Consider the following 23,714-nt stretch of genomic DNA (forward strand, 5'->3'; position numbering starts at 1 on the left):
AATATAAAAAATTGAACTAATGTAATTCTTTTATATATTCTTATTATAAGTAATAAAAATATCAGTAGCCTAAATATGTGCTAAAGTTAAATTGCCATAATTGGAAATCTGAGAAGATAATTACATTAATAGATAAACTCGGATTTCTTCGTTTTTGTAAGTAGATTGTATTTCTACTATCTGCTTGCATAAAGATTTTTTTCACTGAACTCAGCATTTATTACATCATTAAATAGCTGTGTCTAGTCAGCTTAAAAAAATTCTTTTTATTCTTTACATCCCTCCAAATTAAAAATAAAGGCGCACCTTCGTTATACAAATAACGGTAAAAACGGTAAAACGGTTTCTTTAAAAAAAAAAAAAAAGGGAAAAAATGGTTAAAAAAGAATTGGAACTAGTATCTTCGTGCAATGACAAATATCAAAATTTTCTCCTGCAATATTAATTTGTAGTAGCTCAAAACAAAAACAATTGTTTCAAAAAAATAAAGGTATTATATACCACCTATGACCTATGACAATACCTCTAAAAAGGCATTTTTCTAAATGAATGCGCAGTGCAAAAATGTATTTTTAATAATACAGGTATGGAGGATAGCAAGTGCCCCCCCCCCCGTCTTTCCTCTAATTCACACCGCTCCTAATGACCACAACTACAATGCTAATAAACTGGCAAGGCCAAGGACAAAACAATATAAGAGAAAATGAATTATAAACGAAACACTATCACAAAGGCAATAGAGTTACAGGGTAGAGTGTGGTACTTTTGACGTCTTTTTAGGGTTAAGTTAATAAATTCAATATGTTAATAATTATAGCTATGGGTGAAAACACCTCTGAGTACCGCAGCATCAAACCTATCAGCGACCGATAACAAATCATTATTACCAACAGGCTCTCCTAAGCCATATCCTTGTAACACAAGCTTCTCACTGAAAAGTAGATTGTCCTGTTCAACCCTATTCTAGGACTGATCAGGTGAAGAAGAAAATTTTTTTGCAATAAGCACGTTTAAAATGACTGTATTTCTGATTTTCATTTTTGTTTTTTGAAATAATCCTTATGTTGGCAACTTTTATCATTCATCGCTAACCTTTATTGTCGTCAGTATTTTTTTATGGCACTTAGTATTTACCAAGTGACATATAGCGATCGCAATTTCCGTCGGTCTGTCTATCTATCGGTCTGTCTGTCTGTCCCAGTTTTGCTAGTTTGGGCACTTCCAGATAAGCTAGGATGATGAAATTTGGCAGGCGTATCAGGGACTAGACCAGATTAAATTATAAGTAGTCTTTTCCCCGATTTGACCATCTGGGGGGAGTGAGAGGGGGGACGGTTAATTTGGAAAAATTAGAAAAAATGAGGTATTTTTAACTTACGAACTGGTGATGGGATCTTAATGAAATTTGATATTTAGAAGGAAATTGTGTATCAGAGCTTTTATTTTAAATCTCGACTGGATCCGGTGACATTGGGGGAGTTGGAGGGGGAAACCTGAAAACGCTTAGAGTGGAGGAATCTGGATGAAACTTGGTGGGAAAAATAAGCACAAGTCCTAGATACATGATTGACATAACCGGAATGGATCCGCTCTCTTTGGGTGGGGGGGGGTTGGTAATTAGGAACAATTAGAAAAATTGAGGTATTTTTAACTTACGAACAGGTAACCAGATCTTAATGAAGTTTGATATTTAGTAGGAATCCATGTCTCATAGTTTTATTTTAAATCCCGACCAGATCTGGTTACATTGGGTGGAGTTGGAGGGGGAAACCGGAAATCTTGGAAAACGCTTAGAGTGGACAGATCGAGATGACACTTGGTGGGTAGAATAAGCAAATGTCGTAGATACGTGATTGATATAACCGGGCTGGATCCGCTCTCTCTGGAGGAGTTAGGGGGGTACAGTGCTTTGGCGAGTTCGGAGCTTCTGAACGTGCTAGGACGATAAAAACTTGTAGGCGTGTCAGGAACCTGCATAAATTGACTTGATAAAGTCGTTTTCCCCGATTCGACCATTTGAGGGGCTGAAAGGAGATGAAAAATTAGAAAAAATGAGTTATTTTTAACGTACGAATGGGTGATCGGATCTTAATAAATCTTGATATCTAGAAGGACCTCGTGTCTCAGAGCTCTTATTTTAAATCCTGACCGGTAATTAAGCCTTTGATCTTCCTTTTAAATCAATCTTTTGATTCTTAGAATTTTGCTAGAGCTCATGCCATATCCGACCTCTTGGCTCTTCCGACCTCGTCGCAAGTGCCATATCAGCTCTTAGCTCTTGTTCTTTGTGTGAGTTCTATATGTTATAAATAAACTTTTTAAAGATCACTCTGGTTGGATAAAATAAAGAAACAGAATTCAAAAAGAAACAGCAGGAGTTTATCAGGCATCAAGGAAAGAAGAGAGTTGAAAGCAGTAAGGCAAGAACCCCCTCTAAAAGTTCTTCAGGGTTGTAAATGGTGAAAAAAAAATTAAGTAAATAAAAACGTGGAAAATCTAATCACAATCAGTAAATCGAAAACTTAACAGAATAATGCGTTCACCTTTGTGACAAGGACGGGGAACCCGTGCAAATATTCTTTCTCCTTTTATTCCAGCCTTTTAGTTTTCATCTTTTAATTGCTTGGTTTGATTTAACTTATTGCAATTCATATTGTCTTGGTTTGTGTGATTTACTATAGTCTTTGGCAGTGCTTGATTTAATATGTTTGGCCTTTTTTGTGTTTTTTTAAATGACTTTCGTGGGTTCCAATAACTCTTGATTATAACAGCCGGTGAATTATAAACATATTATAATACATATAAATATTATATTTTTTAGTATTTCGAGGGTGGAAACGGGCAAAATGATTGTAACAGCTTTAACTTCTACCTCGCCCATCAACCTTACCTCTGTTTTAATCTTACTTCATTCTTACGGAATCTGCTTTTTTTTGTCTATGCTGAACTGCTTTCAAATATGATTGTTTTATATTCATTATTATGGGCCTATTAACCCGCATGTTAAATGTGCGTGTAAAGCATAGATCGTCTGTCTTAGGACTCAAAGTGCTACATTCAACTACAGGACTGGACACCAGACAAGAAATCCCCTGCCCAATAGCTGGCGAATATGAAGGAATTTTGCCTGATGCAGAAGGTCTTTGTGCCAAGCTTTATTCTGATTGCAACAATCCTGAAATCATGTTTTATACTGTTTCAAACTGCTTCAACAAGTCTGAAATTTATGAAGGTATGTTCTATTTAATTCATCAGGATCCAAAATTAGAAAATACTGCTAATTTCTCTTTCAATTCTTTAGTTAAGAAAGTTTTTCAAATAAAGAGTGTTTCAAGGAAAAGTCAGCGTCATATTTAAATCTAAAACGATCAGAAATAAATTCGTACAGTAAGTTAAACTTAGAATAATGAGAAATTACCACGGATGATTAAGTGTAGCTGAAGCGAATAGAAATTAGAATGCTGTCGCAAATGTATTTATTGTAAGAATTTTTTTTCTGGAAACTTGATTAGCATTTGTTTTTTTTTTAGTTTTTTGATTCGAAATGAAAATCAGGTCGTCATCGGTACAGGTGAGAGTATTTTATAAGACAAGATTTAAGGGAAATAGGAACTTCCTGGGAGGATACACAGAGGAAGGTTTTGAATAGATTGGGATGGAGGAGGAGCGTGTGTAGCTGTGTTGGCCTGATGCGGCTTGGTGCTACTGAGTTTTTAGTAGTAGATTCGAAAAGTTATTATTCTATAAAGTGCATTCTATTATCCACAAAAATATTTCCATGATTCGATTTCGAGCCTCTGTGTCAGCATCAGGCTTGCAATTAGAAATCTCAGAAATCCTTATCTACCATTTTGGTGTAAATAAAACTCTATTTTAGAAATATATAGTCAGAGTGTATCGATTTAGGACATTTGTCGAATTTTTTAGATTCTGGATAGTTCTGTTTCAATCTTAATGATTTTGACGATTAATATTTTATCATTTCATATAATGCCCTGAATAATCCCATATTACCGCAAGTCAAAACTAGTAAAACTGTTTACGCTTGCAATTTCGGGGCGGGGGAGACGAAGGAAATACATGCCCAAGGTCATCGCTGTGCCTTTCGTTTATACAATGGAAATCCCTTTTTGACTTCGATTTCAACAAGATGTAGCATGTCCACTTCTCTATCAAAATAAACCTATGAAATACTGTTGCATATATGGTAAAGAAGGTAAAGAATACGGCATTGGACTTTACAGTCCCTACCGGCGGTGCTGATCTCCGTTTCTTGTCCCTTCAAACAGGAAGTGCAATGGGGGATTGGGGGCCAACCATCCTCTGCTTTCACACACCCTTCCTGTTTACCTTCCCCAGATTTCTCAAGGTACCCATTTAGAGCATATATGCTATTTTCATAATTTGGAGTCCCTGCCCTAGAGTCTCCATACACAATGCAACCTCTGGGGGTAGATTATTTTTATCTTTCCCATCGCTCTGATTAAAATGGTTTTGTTAAAATTTTGTTTGACGCCATGTGAGGTTGTCTTAGGTCCCTAGGGCTTAGGGCTTGAAGAGGCATTGAGTTGCCTTTTGGTTGGTTTTGGCTCTTGCATTGAGACCTGGAACATTGCATTGGAAACTGAAATCCATGATTCAATTAGCCCTCTCCCAAGTTTCGTCTATCTTCCATTCTATATGATGAGGCTGACAAAAACATAAACAAAATATATACATGGGAGACACATCACTATTTACGAAAGCCAACGCTACTACGTAGACATAGGCAATATAATAGAGATTGGGAGGATTCAGTACTGAAGTACATCCAGTTCCTTCCTTTCAAATTTTGAATTATTTTCCCTACTAGAACTCAATTTTCTACCTTTGGACTGTACCCCATCCTATTGGCCAGGTCTATTTCTTGATGACCTTTTTCTTAGAAGAAAATTTATGTTTTATAAGCTAAAAATTTTTATCAGTGTTGCCAGATGTCTGGTTAAAAATCACGCCGCCATAAAAATAAAAATGCGCCGGAAGCACCATTTTTCTAGTGAAAATTTGTCGAATGAACTACCCCCCCCCCAAAAAAAAAAGAGCCAACTTGAAAAATTCAATTCGCAACCGCTTCGAAAAAGTCAATTCTGTCAATTCTGATTTAAAGTGCCTCATTCATGAATACTAACTGAGAATTAGCGAAGCACCTGCACTAGCGGAAGTCATTAGTACATTTTTGATGCTTTTATTTATCATTTGCCTTAAAAATTTTGGCAATTAAATAATTTTGGATATCATGCAAATTCGCTATTGTAAGGAACGTGAGACAATAGCCAAACCAAATCTGATTCTAATTTAAGCTCTTTTTATTGAATTCCTTGTGTGTGTCAACGTCGAGAAATCATAACACAAAGGCTTAATTGTGTAGATTTGACTATGGACCACCAAACGCTTTTAATTGTCGATCCCCTAAAATTTGCTAACTCTCTTATTAACCCCTCTATAAGTAGATGGTAAAAAGAAAAACCTTTATGTTTCTAGAGTGATTTCTTGTATTTTGACAAAATCGAAATTTTCCATATGTAATAAACTCTAGTATAATTGTTACCGTAAATGTCCGAAATTGGTGAATGTCGACATTCACCGTAGAATGTCCGAAATATTTTTTTTCTCCTTGGATTTAGTCAGCGTTACCAGTCAACTTTTTCAGTTTTAGGCTAGATTTAAGAGTAGAGATTAGGCTAGGTTTTTAATCCATTTCTGAGATTTATAACCCAATTTAACCTAACTCTAACTTTTACCATCAAAGCTTGTATATGACTGAAAAAGCTGGTTCACAAAGTTTATTGAATCCAACCACAGAATTGTGGTTGGACATTCACTAGTGAATCGAAATTCACTAGTGAATTTCGACACTGAACAGATTTCAGATATTCACAGTAAAATAATTATCGTTTTTTTTTTTTGAGGAGCTATTTTACTTTTCTTGTCAAGACATAAATTTCAAGGGGTTAAACTAGAAAATAAATTTTATTAAGTACGAAGAAAGTTTTTATGTTGTTTTTGAGTGGATAATGATCGAAGACTAGTTCACAAATGAAGCTTTTGCTATTAATTCATGACGTTCATCATAGTTGAACTTTTATGTGAAACTAATTATTTTGATAATATTTTCATTTATTTAGTAGTTAATATTATTTTGTTTATTGCCATGACCTTTTTTTATATGTCATGTACTTATCCCAGAAACTGGTGATTTACCAAAAGTTGCCGTGAAAGCCCTTATTCCCAAATCAACTCATGGTCTTAACCACTCGTAATATAAAAAAAAATGTTTAATGAAAAACGATTGTTGATAAATCCTAATTAGCATATCCATACCATAAAGACTTCTTGCTTTGGGGAATGGGAAGGGGATTGTGGTAAAAGAACTTCAAGACAGGATCTAAGGAATCTTCTTTAAAGTTTTTAAAATCAGTTTAACCCAGTGCCTGTTTAGTCCAATCAGTTTTATTAGAATGGTTGTAACATTTGTTTCCGGACCGCACGTTCCCCCTATTACATTCTGTGTACGCACGTTCCCCCTATTACATTCTGTGTACGCACAAGGGATTGTAACCAGGGGAAAGATAAGTTATGTTGCTGTTATTATTTTTAAAGTCTTTTCTGCTAGGTCACGAGGCAAAACGTGTCAAAAGAACTGACATATTAACAACAAGGAAAGAAGTTATACGTCCAGAGCTGTCGGATGATTCCCCATTTTATCGAAAAGTTGATGTTTTAGTACCTGAAATCCTTGAAGGTATCTGTGTGACCACCGCGTTTTCAATTGTTGCACAATAATGCGCATGGGAAAAAATTATGCTTTGTCACTGTGTGCATAAAGGGCTCCTGAAGGTTGCACACGAATTCCTTGGTCCAGCTTTTGTGTTGCTTACTCTTATATTCCATTATCCCTAACCCGAGAAAAAAAATGAATTATTCCTTATTGGTATTCGATTGCTTGAAGATATCCCCAAGCTTTATGTGCTCAATTGTGACATATCTGGAAACTAACAACAATACAGGATAAAATACTACATTCTGTTCTGTAGTTTAAAACAGTGATTAACATTCCGTCACCATTACTTTACTTTTTTAATTGGCTTTAAAGTTCAGTTTTCATTTTTTCAATATAATCTAAAAGGTCAGGGTATTTGAATATAAAAGCAAAAGGATTTTTTATTTTACATAAGCATGACCTTTTATTTAGTAATTTAAATGTAAGTACGTATTATGCTGTTTAAGCTAAGCGTTAAATCCATTGGTTTACAATAACATTAGTGCCAGGATGAGGAGGTACTACCCTAAAGATCAGTGTCATCCCGGAGAAATGGAAACCTTGTTCCGCACAGTGATTATTTACACCAACTAAGCACACAAGAAATAACCTCATATTCTAACCTTGTACCCCCTTGCAAAAAAACTGCAGGTGCTCTTACCATATACCGTGGTATTTTCCTACCTGAAACTAAAGCTTTCATCTTGCATTTCACTATTCGAGAGTTTTCGAGAGAGCGAAAATAAGTTTGGAGCAGCTGTTGTTTTTATTCATAAAGGTTTGGAATGACCTGTAAATAGGTCAATGAATGACCTGTTGTCTGTGGCTGATATTGTGGCTCAGCTTTGTATATTGTAAAAAAAAAAAAAACTATATCACGAGTTTTTGAGATACAGAACCTGAAACAACTGGAGCGCGCGATACTTGGTATCAATTTCAAAATACTATATTTTCAGAAATCATACAGAAGTATCGATACACTAAAAATCAATACTTTCGATACCTGGCGATTTATAGTGTTTTCTGCCAATTTGCAGATTTCCACTGCGAAAAGAAGATATACTACAGTTTCAAGCGCTTAGAATTTTAAAACTGACATTGGTTTTTAGTGTCACAAAAACATCGCTAAAATTGAAAAATGCTTCCATTGTTATTCTTATTGGGAAATATATAATATTTGTTTGTTGCAACATTTACCTTCGTATTGCTCTGCAGAATGCACATATCGATTTCAAAGCATCGATACTTTGTATCGAGTTACCCAACTTTTATTGTCCAGCACTAGAAATATTCTTTACTCCCAAGTTTGCTTAATCTCCCCTACACCGTTTAAGCACTATATTACCTTATTTGGTATGTTCACTAACTTCTAACATATGTCAGAAGGATACCAATTTGGGATCCGCTCGTTGCATAGCAATTTATATCTCTGCTTGAAAGCCTAACAGGCATTTTATTTAACTGAAATTCAATTGAGATTTGTCAGGTATGGTATTTTTTCATGTAATAATTCTATCCAAGCATATTTATAATTCAAAGCATTTGCTTATGACCCAAGTATATTTAGAAAGCAAGTGAAGAAAGAAAAAAAAAATCAAAGGAGCTTTTAAAACGAGTTATCTCCTCACGACTAAATTTGCACACGTTTGTATGTCAAATATTTATTAGTAAATAATGCTGAGACAGCTTGGCACCAACTCAATTAAACTCTTCGCTAGCTAATAATTGAAAAGTGGCTGAATACTTCTGAATTGTTTAAAAAGATTAACCTTCTTACAGCTTTTCTTTACCCATATCAGGACCATATCCAGGGGGGATTGACCCCCCCCCCAAAAAAAAAATGTTTGTTGGGCTCTTAAAATGTAACAAAAATGAATATAACAGATTTTTGATGCATTTTCCCCCCCCCCCAAAAAAAAAGATCCTTTTGTACCCCTCCCATGAAAAAAAAATCCTGGATACAGCCTTGACCCATATAACCAATTTTGTTGTTTTAAAAACTAGACGTTTTGGGTTTGGTTTCATTGCTTCAGGACTGTGATTTTTATATAACATTCAGTCTGTGCATTGGAAATCTCATTATTTATTTTTCTCAGGAGAAAAGGGATAATAAATTTGTACTTTAATTCATTAAGCGCCTATTAAGCTTAGTCTAAGCACTAACCATATCCACACTTTTCAGAACGAGAATATCGATGCATGGGGCAATGGCAAGAAAACAGTCTAACATACACTTATACACAAAGAAGGGATATGGCTGGATACGAATGTTTTGTTGGGATAATTATCAAAGACGATGAACTTTACATAAAAGAAGCCGGAGACCATTGTCAGAGAGATGTTGATCCAAGAATGTTTGGAATGAAAATCAAACGTGTCGGTGAGTTGTATATCTTTTACTCAGAACGGAGACACTAGTCGAACATAGCGAACGAGGCGGCTGGAAGACTATAGATGTCTTTAATATAATTATCATAATATATAGGAAGCTAGGTCATGAAGGAAGGTATATGGGTGCAATCTGAGTAGGATAGAGGTAAAGACAAATCAAGCTCTGCCACTCTTACCATTACCACAATTAGCATACAACTAAAGCTAGTTTTTGATGTAGATGGAAATAACCAAAGATTTGAGAGGAAGATTCTTTTTTTTTATGTTCATCTAAAAACTGAGCTGCTCAGAGACTATATTGATGAAGTCTATGAAACAAACAATCCCAATAAGGATAGTTTAGTCCATATTTATCTTCATATGGTTGAAATATTTGTTGATATGTTTTGATAGTAACCAGTTTTTCGATAGTCTTATGAATATGCAAAGTGAAAATTTAATCATCGATGCTAGAACCAAAAAAATAAACTATCATTTGGAATCAATTTAGCCTCATAGAGGTTCAAATTTGCAAACGACGAAAAGTAACAATAATGAGATTCAAAGATACATTTGAACTAAGACCTACACACTTTTGTGTTCAGTGCGAGAACAAAATATTAAGATAATAATAAACAAATAATTCAAAACTTTGAATTACACTAGATTAAAAGAACCTGAGCACAAAATAACAATTTAAAAAATGAACTACCAAACACATATTTAAGGTGACACTGAACAGCCCTTATTTGTCGGTAGGTTAAAAAGAAAATCCAGGACATACGAAGATGAAACAAACACATACGTAGGATTTTTTTGTAGAAGGGGGGGGGAGAAAACTTATAAAAAACATCAAAATAGGTGAATTACATAGATGCAACATGAAGTTCTAGGGGAAACTAAAAATACATCGAGATTTTATGGGGCAGCTCGAAGGCCCCTACCGCCTGCGTAATTGAATGAAATGTAATGAAAAATAATTTGTTAGCGATAAGCCTTAAGCTTGGTATAAAACAGGAAGCTATTGTGCAAAAAAGAAAAATTTGAGCCAGAGACTTCACGACAATAAGAGAAAGTACGGGATGAGGAGAAGCCGTTAAAACATGAATTCGGGAATATGAAGTAGAGGCTATGAAAACAGTTACTGGGGATATGTAAGATGCAGCCAGATGGCATTATAAAAGATATTATATTTGGTGCAAGGAAACCAAATAAAAATTGGAGCTACAATCAGTCATAAAGAGAGTTTTAATGAGTAATCTTATATGAATTAGCTAATAAGATGAATTGCAGCATCCATTAATTGAGAGATATTTAGCATTTTAAAGTCCCAAGGGTCACGGCTACAGACGAACAAGCAAAAAGAAAAACGGAAAACGACTCGCACATTCACTTCCTCCCCTTCCCCACAAAATCCTTTCTTTATGTGCTTTTCCAAATTTAATATAATTTGCTTTTTTTATTGTCAAATAATCATTTGATCCAATTCATTAGAACAAATCAATCATTTGACCTTAAATCATGAAAAATATAATTATGTCCTTAATTTTGATAATCCAGGGCAAAGATCCGTAAAGTCAAGCAGATCCTCGCCAATGTCTTCACAAACGGACATGAGTAAGGACCACTCATTACTCTTAACCTGCTTAAATATTTTCTATCCTCTAAGTGATACAAAATTACCACTCCCTGCCATATAGCACTTACTTTCTTCAATGTTAAACCCTACTTAAATTTAAACATCCTATCCCCATGACCTCCTTCCATAGCTGGTAAATTTAAAGGGAGTCGAGGCTGTGACTTCACACGACCATTGTCGAGTCTTAAACCTCTTTCCGAAAAGGAATAAGTAATCCTGACCTACACACCAAAAAATATATTTTAAAATATCTATTGGGAATACTCGTAGGAGTACGCATGGGACATGCCAACAAATGACCCTGTGCTAATTGTATGATAATTGTACCCTGTGCACAATCTATGGAAACTTATCATGGAATCTAGGGATTTCATACAAGGATTCCAGCAAAATTTGTTTGCATTGGTAAATCAATTAATTCTTGAATCTTCATTGTTTTTATTTGTTTAAGGATCCTGTCTTTCCTCGCGTCTATCATCGAACGGGGCTCGAAGACCAGGACACGATAACAAGCCCAACTGGCCATTGCAAACCACTAAAACATGGAGGACATCTTTTGGTAAGGATCTTCACTTTTTCGTTTGTCTCAGATAATACAATAAGCTCTTTTCATCACCATCTTCCCTTACTTTAAATGATACGCACGTCTTCGAATAAATTTTCACGTTTCTAGCTTAATTATTGTAGATTATCAGGTCAAAACATCCATGATATTTCTTCTGCCGAAAAATTCAAAATTTCATATTTTATAGATAGTAACTTGAAACTTCTAGAAGATGGTTGTCTGATTTGCATTAAGATTGATTAACCTTTGGACACTGTTTCCCCCTTTTGTGGAAATCAGGCAAATTTTCCTAGCCTAGTAACTTTTGATGAGCAAAATTATGCTTATAAACTTTGCATGTTTGAAATCAGTATCAGTAAAAAGGCAGTTCTTTGGTGTATTAATTATTATCACAATTCCTTTCTTAGGGTTTCAGTTAGTATTGGCTTTAGTCGCTCCTTACTTACAGTACGTTATCACGAACGTTTGAAGTCGAATCATGTCAGACAATTTTTAATGAAAACGATATGACACTATGATAACGATATAAAAAATCTGAAATCAAACTTATAAACATTAGGGAGAAAAAATGACTACTTTGCAATAACAGTTTAAAGAAAGTACACAATATAACATCAACTCGGCGATAGTAATCTTAAAGGCGTGCGTGTACTGGCTTCAACAGGAACTGTCAATTTGTTCAATTTTTTCTCCTGTATCTTATTTGGTTCTTGAGATACTTCAGAGTTTCTGTTATTTTTTATGATGTGCATTTTATCCCCTTTTGTCACTTCTTTAAACACACATAAGCTGTTGCGATTAGAAAATTGTAATTTTGGCTATCAAAATTTGTCATGGTCTCGCGGATGATCAAAAACCTTCTCTCTACAAATAACTGCTTCTCAACTACAGTAAAAACTCAAAGTACCTGTTTTGAATCACCATTAACTAACGAGGATTTAGGGAGAGGGGCAAATGTAATTTTTGAAGTCTAGGGGAGGGGCAATTTTGTCTTTTTCTCAACAGAGATACGCAAAATAAATGTTCTTTTCAAAATCAACAGGGAGGGGGCAAAAAATCCTGGGGGGCAATATGCTCCCGATTAATGCCACTGTCGCCACATCTGTTTCTTTGAAATGGATGACACACAAAATTCAGGTTCTGCTAGTAAGTTGCCTATTTTATTATCATATTTAGTTTGAACTAAATTAATTCGAAAACTAATCTTCCTACCCCTCGTGCAAGCAAAGGAATAAACGGACCTAATTTTTCTAAAATAGTGGAACTTAAGAGACAAAAAAGACTCTCGAACATCTGCATTGTGCCCTCAACAATCCTTTTCGGTGGAGACAATATCAAACCATAAAAGTAATTACAATATCCTTGACTATGCACAGTTATTCAAGTGTAACTCACATTTTATTTTTTATATTTTATTATATTAATGATATTTGATTTCTGATATTAACTTTTTTTAATCAATTGTTATGTTTCGCTTATGGCGATTGTCGACCGTACAGTCGATATATTCGGACTAGCTTTGTTTTACCCACTGTCTTGCGAGAACTAGTCTCCTTTCTTTATTAGGTTTAGCCTATGTCTTCGTTTGGATAGTTCTAATTAAGATACTTTGGGTGCATCATTACACATGGAACACCCTTCCCGATTCGGCTTGAGAATGCCACTCGTTTGGCACCTTCAAAAGACTCGTAAAAAAATTTTTGTTTCTATGTGATTAATTTTTCCTTGACGTGTATTTTGCTATCCATTTTTATTTTTATTATTATTATTATATTTATTGATGTTGTGATTCATTGCAGTTTGATAAAGTTTATTTAGCGAACTCTCCTTTTTTGTTATTGTTTTTCTCCATTTTATGAAGCAAACTGCTTTACATGTTAAGAGGTTAAATGTTTATGAATATATGTTTAAATGTTAATGCTATGTTTATTTGTTTTAATGTAAGAGTTTAAATGTTTAATGTTTATGTGATCTTTTCATAATCCCTGTCCTACAGGCCAAGTGGGGATTTGTAGATTGTTATGTAATAATTTTACTGTTATATGGAAAACAAATCTATCTACCTATCTGCACTATCAAGCAATGCCGTAAAATTTAATTCTTTCAATATTCGCCAGTTACGCTAGAGTTTCTTGTTAACATTGTAGGAATGGGAATATGATATAGTTGTCTAGTATTCTGTATCTGCTGCTAATAAAGTCTAAAATCTTTCAGTCGCTGTTCTGTGCATGCTCGGCATCAGATCTTGATTGAATTTCTCATTAAACATTTCTAAATTCCAATCACTTACATCTTAACCGATTCTTCTTAAATACAAGAAGAAGATTTATAAAAGCAGAATTTTAGAACAGAACTCTTAATATACATTTGCATTTCTAATTACATTTTTGATAAAATTTGATTAATCTTTTTTACAGATTTAATTTATTAGAAAAAGAGAGAATTTCTATGAGAATTCATTAGCATTGTGTTATTACAAATATTCACGCCCAAAACCAAAAAGTTTATTCCGGATTACTGGTGATGGAGGGACCAGCCGTAATTAGCACAAAAAAATGTTTCTGTATAAACAGATAAAATACTAACTGACATAATAGTTTGCACTACATACTAAAATATGAAACCTCACGTTTTCTTATCGCATATTTTTTTTCAGATAATTCAATAGTTCCTTCGTCTTCAACTCGATTATATACTCATTTATGTCTTCTATTGTCAGCATCGCTTCTAGTCCTATTATAAAAGTGTAAATAAATGCAGAATATAAGCACAAATGGACCAAAGATGTTTCGCCTTTTTATCGTGAGTAATTCTACTAAATTGCTTGATTTACATACCAGTTGGACCTTAGCGGAGACTTGGATGACATCCTAGACGAGAAAATATTGTGACTCCAAAGAATAAAAGATGTCCAAGAGTGACAGAAATAAGAAATTTAAAGACAGTGAGAGAAAAAAGTGTTCTGACAATAAGGCTATTTTTTGTTAGACTGCAAAACTACATTAGCCAGGCCAATGCATGAAAGTTTATGGAAGTAGAAAGAAAATAGCTAGGAAGGTTCGAAGTGCATCCATCTTCTTAAAAAGACTTTTCTGGACACTTTACTATTTTTTAATTTAAGACAATTAATAGTTACATGGGTTTATCTAACACTTGCTAGAGGATAACCTAATTCATTGCATGACTTGCGATTGCCTCATTCAAAACTGCACTACGGAGTAAGAACTTATAATATCTAACATGAATTTTCCCGAAGTATGTAGGTTAGGGACTCGATATGTTGAACATGTATTTCCTTTGGTATGATTTTGTTCAATCGCTTTCTTTCATTGAAAGATAAAAATGTGAGTTCTTTATTGTCGACAACATACAATACGGTCTTAGTGGCAAAATCAGTGTCTGACAACTCTAATTTCAAAATTTCCGTAACGTATACTATCTTCTGAGGACCACGGAAAGCATACTCTCCCAACTTCTAAAATATATAGTTTTAAGCGTCCCTTATCCCCCTGCCCAGAAAAAAAACCCTGAAAGCTTCAGCTCGATCTTCACAGAAAACTTAAGATTTTTTTTTTTTCTCGATCCCGCAGCTGTGAGACAAAAGAGTATATGCCTACCCAACTGTCTATAAATTCGTCATCTTTTAATGAAAGCTACATGCAATCTCTTTAGACCGTAAGCGCTTGTCCTTCGGCAAAGCCATACTCACTTGCCCTTAGGCATTATAGAAACAAATAAAATAAACGCATGCTCCCTTTGAATTTCGGCAACCAACTCACAGAGTGTGAAATTTTCCAAAGAAACATGTTATTCAAGTAAATAAATTTATGTCATTATTTTCAGGTTTAAGATTGGCAGGGTTTTGCGGAGATTTGCGGAGATTTACCTTTTGTATAAAATAAGATATAGCTTTCAATTAAAACAGTCTTAAGTGAGGAAAAACAAAATGGCGCAATTCACGTATGCTCTGCAATCTATGCATTGACAGTTTGCATATGTTCCACAAATGAAGGGCAGTTGTTTCGTGATTCCAAGTTTGATTTTAAATATTTGTATAAATTGCTATTGGTGTATTCCGAAAGTCAATTGTTATTAATGATAGTTGAATAATTGTTATTTTTGTTCCAAAACATTGGATAAAAAATACTTCGAACCGTTTTTGTTATTAAAAGTAAAGAAGGGATTACGATTTTGGCCCTTTTGATTTATTATTAATGAAGTTAGGATAAAGTTAGCAATAAATAACTGATGATCTTTTTTGATAACAAAACTTGGATTATATCCCCTATGTCATGGTACATGGGCTTAGAATTGAATGAAATAACATTTTCCGAGCTTTGACAGCTTATATCCTTGATCCTTGAACCGACTGTGGAGGATGGGTGAAATGAGATCGTGGCTTTGCGAATGTTCTCCTTTTGGTTGAGCCTAATATTTGTTTGCGGCATCCGTGTGTTATTGAAGTGCATTACCATGTTAAGAATATTTGCTTTCAGTCCATTTAAATAGTTTCCGTATTTGACTTAGTTTTCATCTATTTGTCAATCAGAAGTTGTATTTTTTAATACTAGTTGGATTTGTGAAGTATTATTTTGTGATGTACGGTAAATTATTCGCTTTTTAGTTATAGAATGTAATTTGAAGTTGTTATATGAAATAATACTGATCTTTTTATATTGAAATATTAGTCATGACAAAACTAAATTCACACTCTGTTTTTAGTCTGAATTCAGGCATTATTTGAACATTTTACTTTCGTTTTCCTTTCATATCAATTGATATACATCAAATTTGTTCCAAAATTGCATTGAAATTTGTTCAAAATGGCTCCCCTAAAATTACCTGACTTTGTGAATTTTGCTATTATTTTTCTGTAATTTTCAAGTAACACCGTTCTTTTTTGTTTTGATAATATTTGCCTGTTTAAAATATTCTAAATTTTTTCGAGTTGAAATTTCTTTGAGATCCACTGAATTCCTTGAGATACAAATTATGTAATCGGCAGTCCTTTTCATTGAGTTCATAAATAATAATTATTAGATTGCTTACGTCAATTACTCATTACAATTTATAAAAAAAAAATAAGTTTTAAAGACTAAATCTTGAAGTAACATGGTACAGTTTCTTGAACTCCAGAAGATCTTTTCCTACCTCAATGCTTTAATTAGCCAATAAAATCGAAGGGCTTTCCACTTTTTTTCTTTTTCTTTTGTTCATGTATATCTTCAGAAAGTGGCAGAGGTCAATTAAAATTACAAGACGTAATACGAGCTACTATTTGTGATTTGTACTTAATTACTTATATATTTGGATTTCTATGTTTTGATTGCATTGTTTTATCGCATTTGTTTTTTTAACGGAAATATAACTTATTCATATATGTCATTGTTGATTTTTCAATTTACTTCTCTGCATAGACCAGTTATTTCAAAGTATATTTTACGTGCTGTTCATCATTCAATAGGGAGGGAAGGGGGCTCCTAGGTGCTTTTTACTCTGGGGAGAAAGCTGAAATGGGAATTGAGGACAAATTTTGCGTCAAATATGTAAGTTACAGATGGGAAAATGTAGGAAAATAAATTTATATATTTTTAACCAATAGTCAAAGATTTTTTCTAACTAAAATTTTTAGTACTTAGTAAAAATGCCATGTTTTTAATATATTTACCATAAGCAACAAACTTCAGAGAGGGGGGCGAAATTGTCTTTCAAATCTTGAAAAAGGATTTACCACCTGCAATATGGACCAGAGATTTATAAGTTATAAATTAAAACTGTCACGAAAAGTATATGGCAAAGAATCTGGGTCGTCTCTTGCTTAAAAGTAGATTTCGCCTTTTCCTTTAAAGTTAATTACTAAAAAGACACATAAACAATTCGGAAAAAAAAATCTTGGAACTTACGGCTGTCAGAAGAAAAAGCCTGATTATGCACAAAAAAGCTAATCAGCACATCAGGTTAATCCAGAATCATCAACAAATTAATATTATTTATTCACAGTTTAAGCAACATATATGTTAAAAACTAGCTTGAACAGACTGACTTGTGATACTAACTGACTGTCAAGTAAATAGAGAACAACAGCACCAGAATTAACTGACAGACAGTAAATAAATAAAGAACAAAGTTCTTCTAATTAAAGTAAAAAGAAAAGCTGAAACTAAATTGAACAAAAACCATTGATTTGCAGCTTATGCAACACATAGGCTATCTGAAAAATGTGTTCAAATGAACTGATTGTGGCACGTCTCCAGTTTTCTAGTAATGGTGGTTTTCATTGTATACATTTTAATTCCGATATCAAGCTACTTTTGAAAGGGTTATAACTCTCTGTGAGGCTATGAATTTTTTTGCTGCACAATTAAAAATTGTTAAATCGTAAATTATTATTGTTCAATCGGAACAATATTTATAATTTCCGAATCAAAGTTCATTGGAAAATGAACAAGACAGCTGTTTAGAAAACGCGCTTTTGAGGTTTTGGTTGCTGTGTACCTTGGTTCTCTCCACTAAGTTGCTGCTACTTTTGCAGCTTCTCCCTCCTTGTTTTTGGTTTGAAAAAAGGTTTAATAATGTTGATTAAGAATTTTTTGCAATTTAGGGTCAAACAAGGTGCCAAATGCATGACATTTTGCTAAAAGTTGACAACACAGTGAGATATAGGGAGGAGGGGGATCGAGAGGAAATGGACCCGATCTAGTTCTTTAGTCATATAGATCGAAAATCCTTGCTAGATCCTGTTTCAAACCAGGGGTAGCATGCTACCCCATATACAGCCTCCCCCCACCCTAAAAGCTGGAAACGGGAGGGGATTGTATGGCTGAACGGCCCTCTCTGCTGGTAGATTTTGAACAATGCGGATTGAAATTCTTCCTGTGATTCTGATTAAAAAAGATTGCAAATACCTATGTTTGTCCTAAAAACTAGGTGATGGGGCGCGTGGGATGTTAGAGCCACTAAAAGCCAACTTTGCGCCAGCAGTAACACAGATTCATGATACATGTGTTATTCAGCTTCAAACAAGGTGCAGCGTGTCCACCTTTCTGCTATAAGTTGAAGAAGAGAGGGAGAATTGGTAGGGCCATGAACACACTCAGTGCCTTCATTTTTTTTTTTTTTTTTTTTTTTTTTTTTTTTTTTTTTTTATTAAACCAGGAGTAATTTTCATAGTCATTATTAGTTCAGTCATTGTTAGTTCTAGTCATACTTATGTCAGGTTTTAAAGGATTGTTGATTCCTTTGCCATGAGACTTCCTTGCCATGGGCCAACTTCCCAATAGCGCTACCAAGAAAGGAACAAGGGCTTTCTTGTTCCTTTCTTGGAACAAACTCTAGGAAGTAGATGCGACACCATTCATCGGCCTTAGTTCTAAACATAAGAAATTAAGATTTCAAAATCACGAAAAGGTATAACTTGTAAAGAAGATTGGCAGTAGTTTTGGGTGCATGGGGAAACAGTCCTTTACTAGAACTCTAATTTTCTATTACTTATTTCAAGAAAATATTTCAATGATGTGGTATTTGTGCCTTCGCCCATCTTACGCTCTTTTAGTTTAATTTCAATTTATAACTGTTGCTCGCTTGCTCACCACCTTGAACAGAGCTTTTCACTCGAAGAAGAATCTAGGCTCGATGAAACAAAAGCTTTGCGGAATAACCTCAGATAGTCTCCTTTGGCATGGATTATATAATTCCACCTCAGCTTCCCCGCTGTAGAATCTGGGTCAAAGACAAGCAAACGTGGCCCCAGGAAAGAACAAAACTCAGTTTTCTAAAACATAATGCTAAATTCACCAATCTAGGTTATGTCACTTTCTCACTCTTGTTTGAAATCAATAAGGTAGAAAAGGGACAAAACAAAAGGTCACGTTACAAAATTAAAGCTGAACTTAAGAATCCCTTTCGACTAACAACCACACGAAGATTTTTAAAACAGATTCTTACCTTCCACTTTAAAGGAAATTCAAGCAATGTCTAGATTTACTTGAAATCTAATAGACAGGTGCATTGCATCCAAGGTGACTGAAAATTTTGGAATCTTGAAAACATGAAATCATATGAGCCATAATAGGATAGGGTTACCTACGTTTTCAAGCAGCTCCACGGAGATTCCACAGAAGCCAGGAGCTTTGCGATTTTTCAGTTTCTTCACAGCATCCTAATTTCTGCCACTGAGAACGCCTTAATGCATATATTAACTAAATTACTCTAAATCACAGGCTGGGGGATGGCAAGAGTCGCTACAGATGGAGAGAGAGGGGACGCATTAAGTAGAGATGAAATGTGTTCGTTCCACCTTGAAAGGTTGGACATAATGTCTTTAAGGAGCACCCCGTCCAAAGATAGCACGTTTTCTATTGGTCGAGCATACTGGCCCTAGAGGTCACGTAAGTGTTTGTACACTGCTCAACGTCCTTCCTCGCGGCAGCTTCTTGTAGCTCATCAGCTTTGGTGTCAACGAATGACCTGACATCTCCATGTATCAGCTCATTCGTGACGCACTGAGATGTCGATAGTTCTTCATATCCCCCCCCCAATCCTAAAAAGGTCTATGGGGGGTAGTGCAGGCAGAAAGGAAAATGAAAATGACGGACAGCCACAGTTGACTTGAGATTAGATAAATTAAGACTATTGTCTTCCGTTGTTTTATCTTTGAAGTCTAAGATTGTGCTTTATATGAAAATTAACACTTAAAATACAAACTAATTAGTTATGTGAACTAATTAGGCATTTTAAAACATTTTGGTATGAAAAATGCTTCTCTTTGTTCTTGAGACTAGTAGCGACCAGTAGCATATATAAATTAGACTGAACATCTAAATACCAATCAGTGGTGGATCCAGAGTGCTTACCCCCCCCCCACCCAACGTAGTGGTGGATTTGTGGTTGGGACTGCTAGCTCTGGTTTGGATTGGGATGAGAGTTATTTTTTTGTACTTGGTTATTAATAGTTGAATTTTTAATAAGTTTATAATTATTAAGGATTTTTCTTTTTGCAATAAGTTCGAAACAAGGTTTCAATTACTTTGTGTGGTGTTTGCTGGATTTTACTAATGCCACAAACCGCCAAAAAGTATTTAATTAAATTTGGGTTTATCAAGGGAATCTTTCCGTATTACCGCAAAGGCCAACTGGGAGGCAAAAATCATCATTGGTTAATAACAAAGAGGGTAAATTTAAACTTCAAACTTCTTTAGGCTGTAGAAATGATACGTCAGGATTTTACTATCACAATGGGGCTGAATAGAAAAATGTTTACTTCTTTTAACTGTAAAAAATTTGTTTTCGAGTCTTACTATGGCACTAAGGCGAAGAAATTGATATAATTACTTTTTTGGCTGTCTGTTTTGGTCTTTTGGGTTTGCTGTTTTTTGCGAAGCGGGGTGGTTTTTACAACATTGTTGTTTTGTTTTAGGGATAATAGAAACTAAATGTATGGTAAGTGCAAAAATTATTAACTTCAGTTTTGGATTTTGGTGAGAAAATGGTCGCCACTTTACTGTCTATTTTCATGTAATTAAAGCTCTGCATTATATGAGATATCACCTCCTCTGTTCATCCTAAAACATTAAAATAAAGACCAAACTCATTAGAACTTTAATAAAGGTACCTAAAGTATATGCTTAAAACTAAGTATATGAGTCGAAATACTCCTTCAAAGGTCGGAGTAACCATTTAAGAAGAATAGATTTTTGAAAAATTGTTTCTAAAATAAGGCAAATAATTGTACGTTTATTTTTTTTTTATCTAGCTGGTAAAGATGGGTGTCTGAATTCTCAGTTTGAATCAAGGGAACGGCATCGACCTTTTTTTTCAAACATTTACTAATATAATGTTGATAAAAAGTGGAAATTCACACAACTTGAGTTAACCACAGAAACGGAATGCAACTTCAATATTACTTCATAATTTCCCAGCCTCTCAATACCAAATAGTCACAAAATATAGTTGTGTTTTATATAGGGATTGCATATATTTGTCCATAAAATTGTCTTAGCTGCTATTATGCGGCTGAGGATTTTTACACTTATTTTGACACATGCCATTCAATCATATTTCCACGATCAGTTGTTTACAAATCGAAACTTTTGTAGGACATATCTCTTACTTAATGCAAAATCTGAGTCAAATTTCAAATTTTTATTTTTTGTGCTCAACAGACATAGGCCTATCGAGATTTAAACGTCTGATTTGAATATCGGAAAATCTCAAGATTAAAAAAGAATAGTTAGAAATCTATTATAGCTTGAAACCCTGAAAATTTAAGTCATCAATCTATACCTACCAAATACAAAAATATAACTATTTGTTTTTTAAGGAGTATTTTGACTCATATACTTAGTTTGAAGCCCATACCTACGTGCGTCTTTGTTAGAGTTCATATTTTTCTGACGATTTTGGTCTTTATTCGAATATTTTAGGATGAATAGAAGAGGAAATATCAACGAAGAGCTCTAGACTGACAAGATTCTAGACTGACAAGACTAGCCATTATAAACGTAGACAAAAATATTGAGGTAGACATCGCTCGTGTAATACATAGAAATGGCAAGAGTGGAAATAGAGAAATATGACTTTTTCTTATAAAATTGCTAATTCTCCAATTTAACCGAAATATATCGAACTTTAAAAGTGAAAGATATGCTACGTTGTTATGAAAAGTAAAATTTTGATTAGCAGATTTTTAAGGTTTAGTCAAAGTTGAGACTATTTATTAAAACATTATTTTTAAAAAGAAACAGTGCTTAGTTAATGTTTTATCGCCTATGCTTAGAACCCTCGTTTTAAATGTCTTCTATGATTTTCTATCTCTTCGTTCTATTTTTCTTATTATACCCCTAAAATAACTAGCATTTAATGTTTAATATATCTATTACGAATATACAATTTGTATCTTTATCCTCATTTCGTACTCTTCATTACTATCATAGTCACTAAGTGATGCGAGAAAGTCAGGCGACATACTGAATGGGTTTTGACCTATACAAATTGTCACATAGTGCATGACCCCAAAAGATGGTTCAAGACCAATGTTTTTGACAACAAAAATCTTAACTCACTCGCCTTGAGTAGTCAGAAGTGTAAAGGCAAAAAATTATGCACAAAATATTAAATATCATATTTTTATATACGGTGAAGAGCTTTTTATTCTTTTTTTTATGGTGGAGTGGTTTTTATAGCTTACTATTTTGTATCAATATTTTTATACCATTTTAGTTTCAACAGGTTTATTTGAACTTTAACCATCACCAGATTTTAGATTAAATTTACACCATTTCCACTACCTATCTACAACACACACCTGTCGTGCTTCCCTTTAAATTGAGGGTATTTCTTTGTTTGCAACCTATTATGCGCCCCCCCCCCATAAAGAAAATTCTGGATCCTCCCCTGATACCAATAGCAAGCATAAATATATCTAAAAACAGGTATAAAAGTGGATAAGTATATTATAAACAGATAGCATAAAAATTGCTGAACAGATAGAAACCTATTTGGTAAACTGTAGTTTTCAACCGCCTATTTGCCTTTTTCTGATTTTCTTAGAGACTTTTCTCGCCATCAATAGCGATAATCTCCAAAGCTCTGTTCAAAAAAGAAACCGAAGAAATATATGCTTGTTATATACACTGTTGCCAGATTGGCTTGTTTCAAGCCCCGGTGGCTTATTTCTCTGGGCTGGGGCGGTTGTTTTTTTGTTGCGGGCTTGGGGCGGAAAACTGGGCTTATTATTTTTTAATTTGGCTTGTTTTGGGCTTTTTTCTACTCCAAAAAATAATATTTCTAATTTTGTCTTTAAGATTTTTTTTTTCAAGTTCAAGTTCATTCTTTTACAAAACTTTCGAGGAAAGGTTTACCCTACGATTCACTAAAGAAGAAGAAGAAAATAAGTAATATGAATCACATGGAAATATGTACTGCAGCAGATTACTAGTTACAATCATTTAATAGAAATGTTTCATCTACAAAACATGGATAAAGGTAAGACTCCAAATACTTTTTTCTTGAAATTGTGTTTGAAATAGATTGAGATGGACTTCATAACCCCCAAGCATGGAACACTCAAAATGTTACAAACGAATACCTTGCAGTTCTATTTTTGTCCTAGGTCATTTTGAATGTCACATTCATTTTGAATGTGAATATAGAGTGTAAGGAGGCAAAGGCCAGAAGGCCGAAAAGATCCATATTGCCTCAATCTTCATTACATATTCAGGACCTCACTACATGCAAAACTAGTAGCCTAGACTGTGGTTTGTCAGCTCAAACGATTGAAGTAAAAAAAAATATCACAAACTGGATGTTACAATCTCAAAGCTTTTTATTCAAAGTCGATACCT

General features: G+C 34.2%; 2 protein-coding genes across 5 annotated transcripts in view; both read left to right on the forward strand.

The window, feature by feature from the left end:
- Positions 1 to 16,758, forward strand: part of LOC136035380 (uncharacterized) — a 101,845-nt gene extending 85,087 nt beyond the window's left edge. Inside the window, exons 9-13 of one of the 4 annotated variants that reach the window (XM_065717145.1) lie at positions 3,041 to 3,232; positions 6,653 to 6,781; positions 8,982 to 9,179; positions 11,260 to 11,367; positions 14,030 to 16,758. In XM_065717145.1, the coding sequence (XP_065573217.1) occupies positions 3,041 to 3,232; positions 6,653 to 6,781; positions 8,982 to 9,179; positions 11,260 to 11,367; positions 14,030 to 14,115 (713 nt within the window). In that variant the 3' untranslated portion in view covers positions 14,116 to 16,758. The remainder of the gene's footprint in view (positions 1 to 3,040; positions 3,233 to 6,652; positions 6,782 to 8,981; positions 9,180 to 11,259; positions 11,368 to 14,029) is intronic. The other 3 variants (XM_065717146.1, XM_065717147.1, XM_065717148.1) reach the window with 3 other exon arrangements.
- Positions 16,759 to 22,965: 6,207 nt separating this feature from the next.
- The window catches only part of LOC136035381 (deoxyribodipyrimidine photo-lyase-like), a 48,650-nt gene continuing 47,901 nt past the window's right edge, over positions 22,966 to 23,714 (forward strand). Inside the window, exon 1 of the mRNA XM_065717149.1 lies at positions 22,966 to 22,993. The gene's annotated coding sequence lies outside the window, so the exon portion shown is untranslated. The remainder of the gene's footprint in view (positions 22,994 to 23,714) is intronic.

Source organism: Artemia franciscana, chromosome 14 (genome assembly GCF_032884065.1).
Source record: "Artemia franciscana chromosome 14, ASM3288406v1, whole genome shotgun sequence".
NCBI classification, from domain to species: domain Eukaryota; kingdom Metazoa; phylum Arthropoda; class Branchiopoda; order Anostraca; family Artemiidae; genus Artemia; species Artemia franciscana.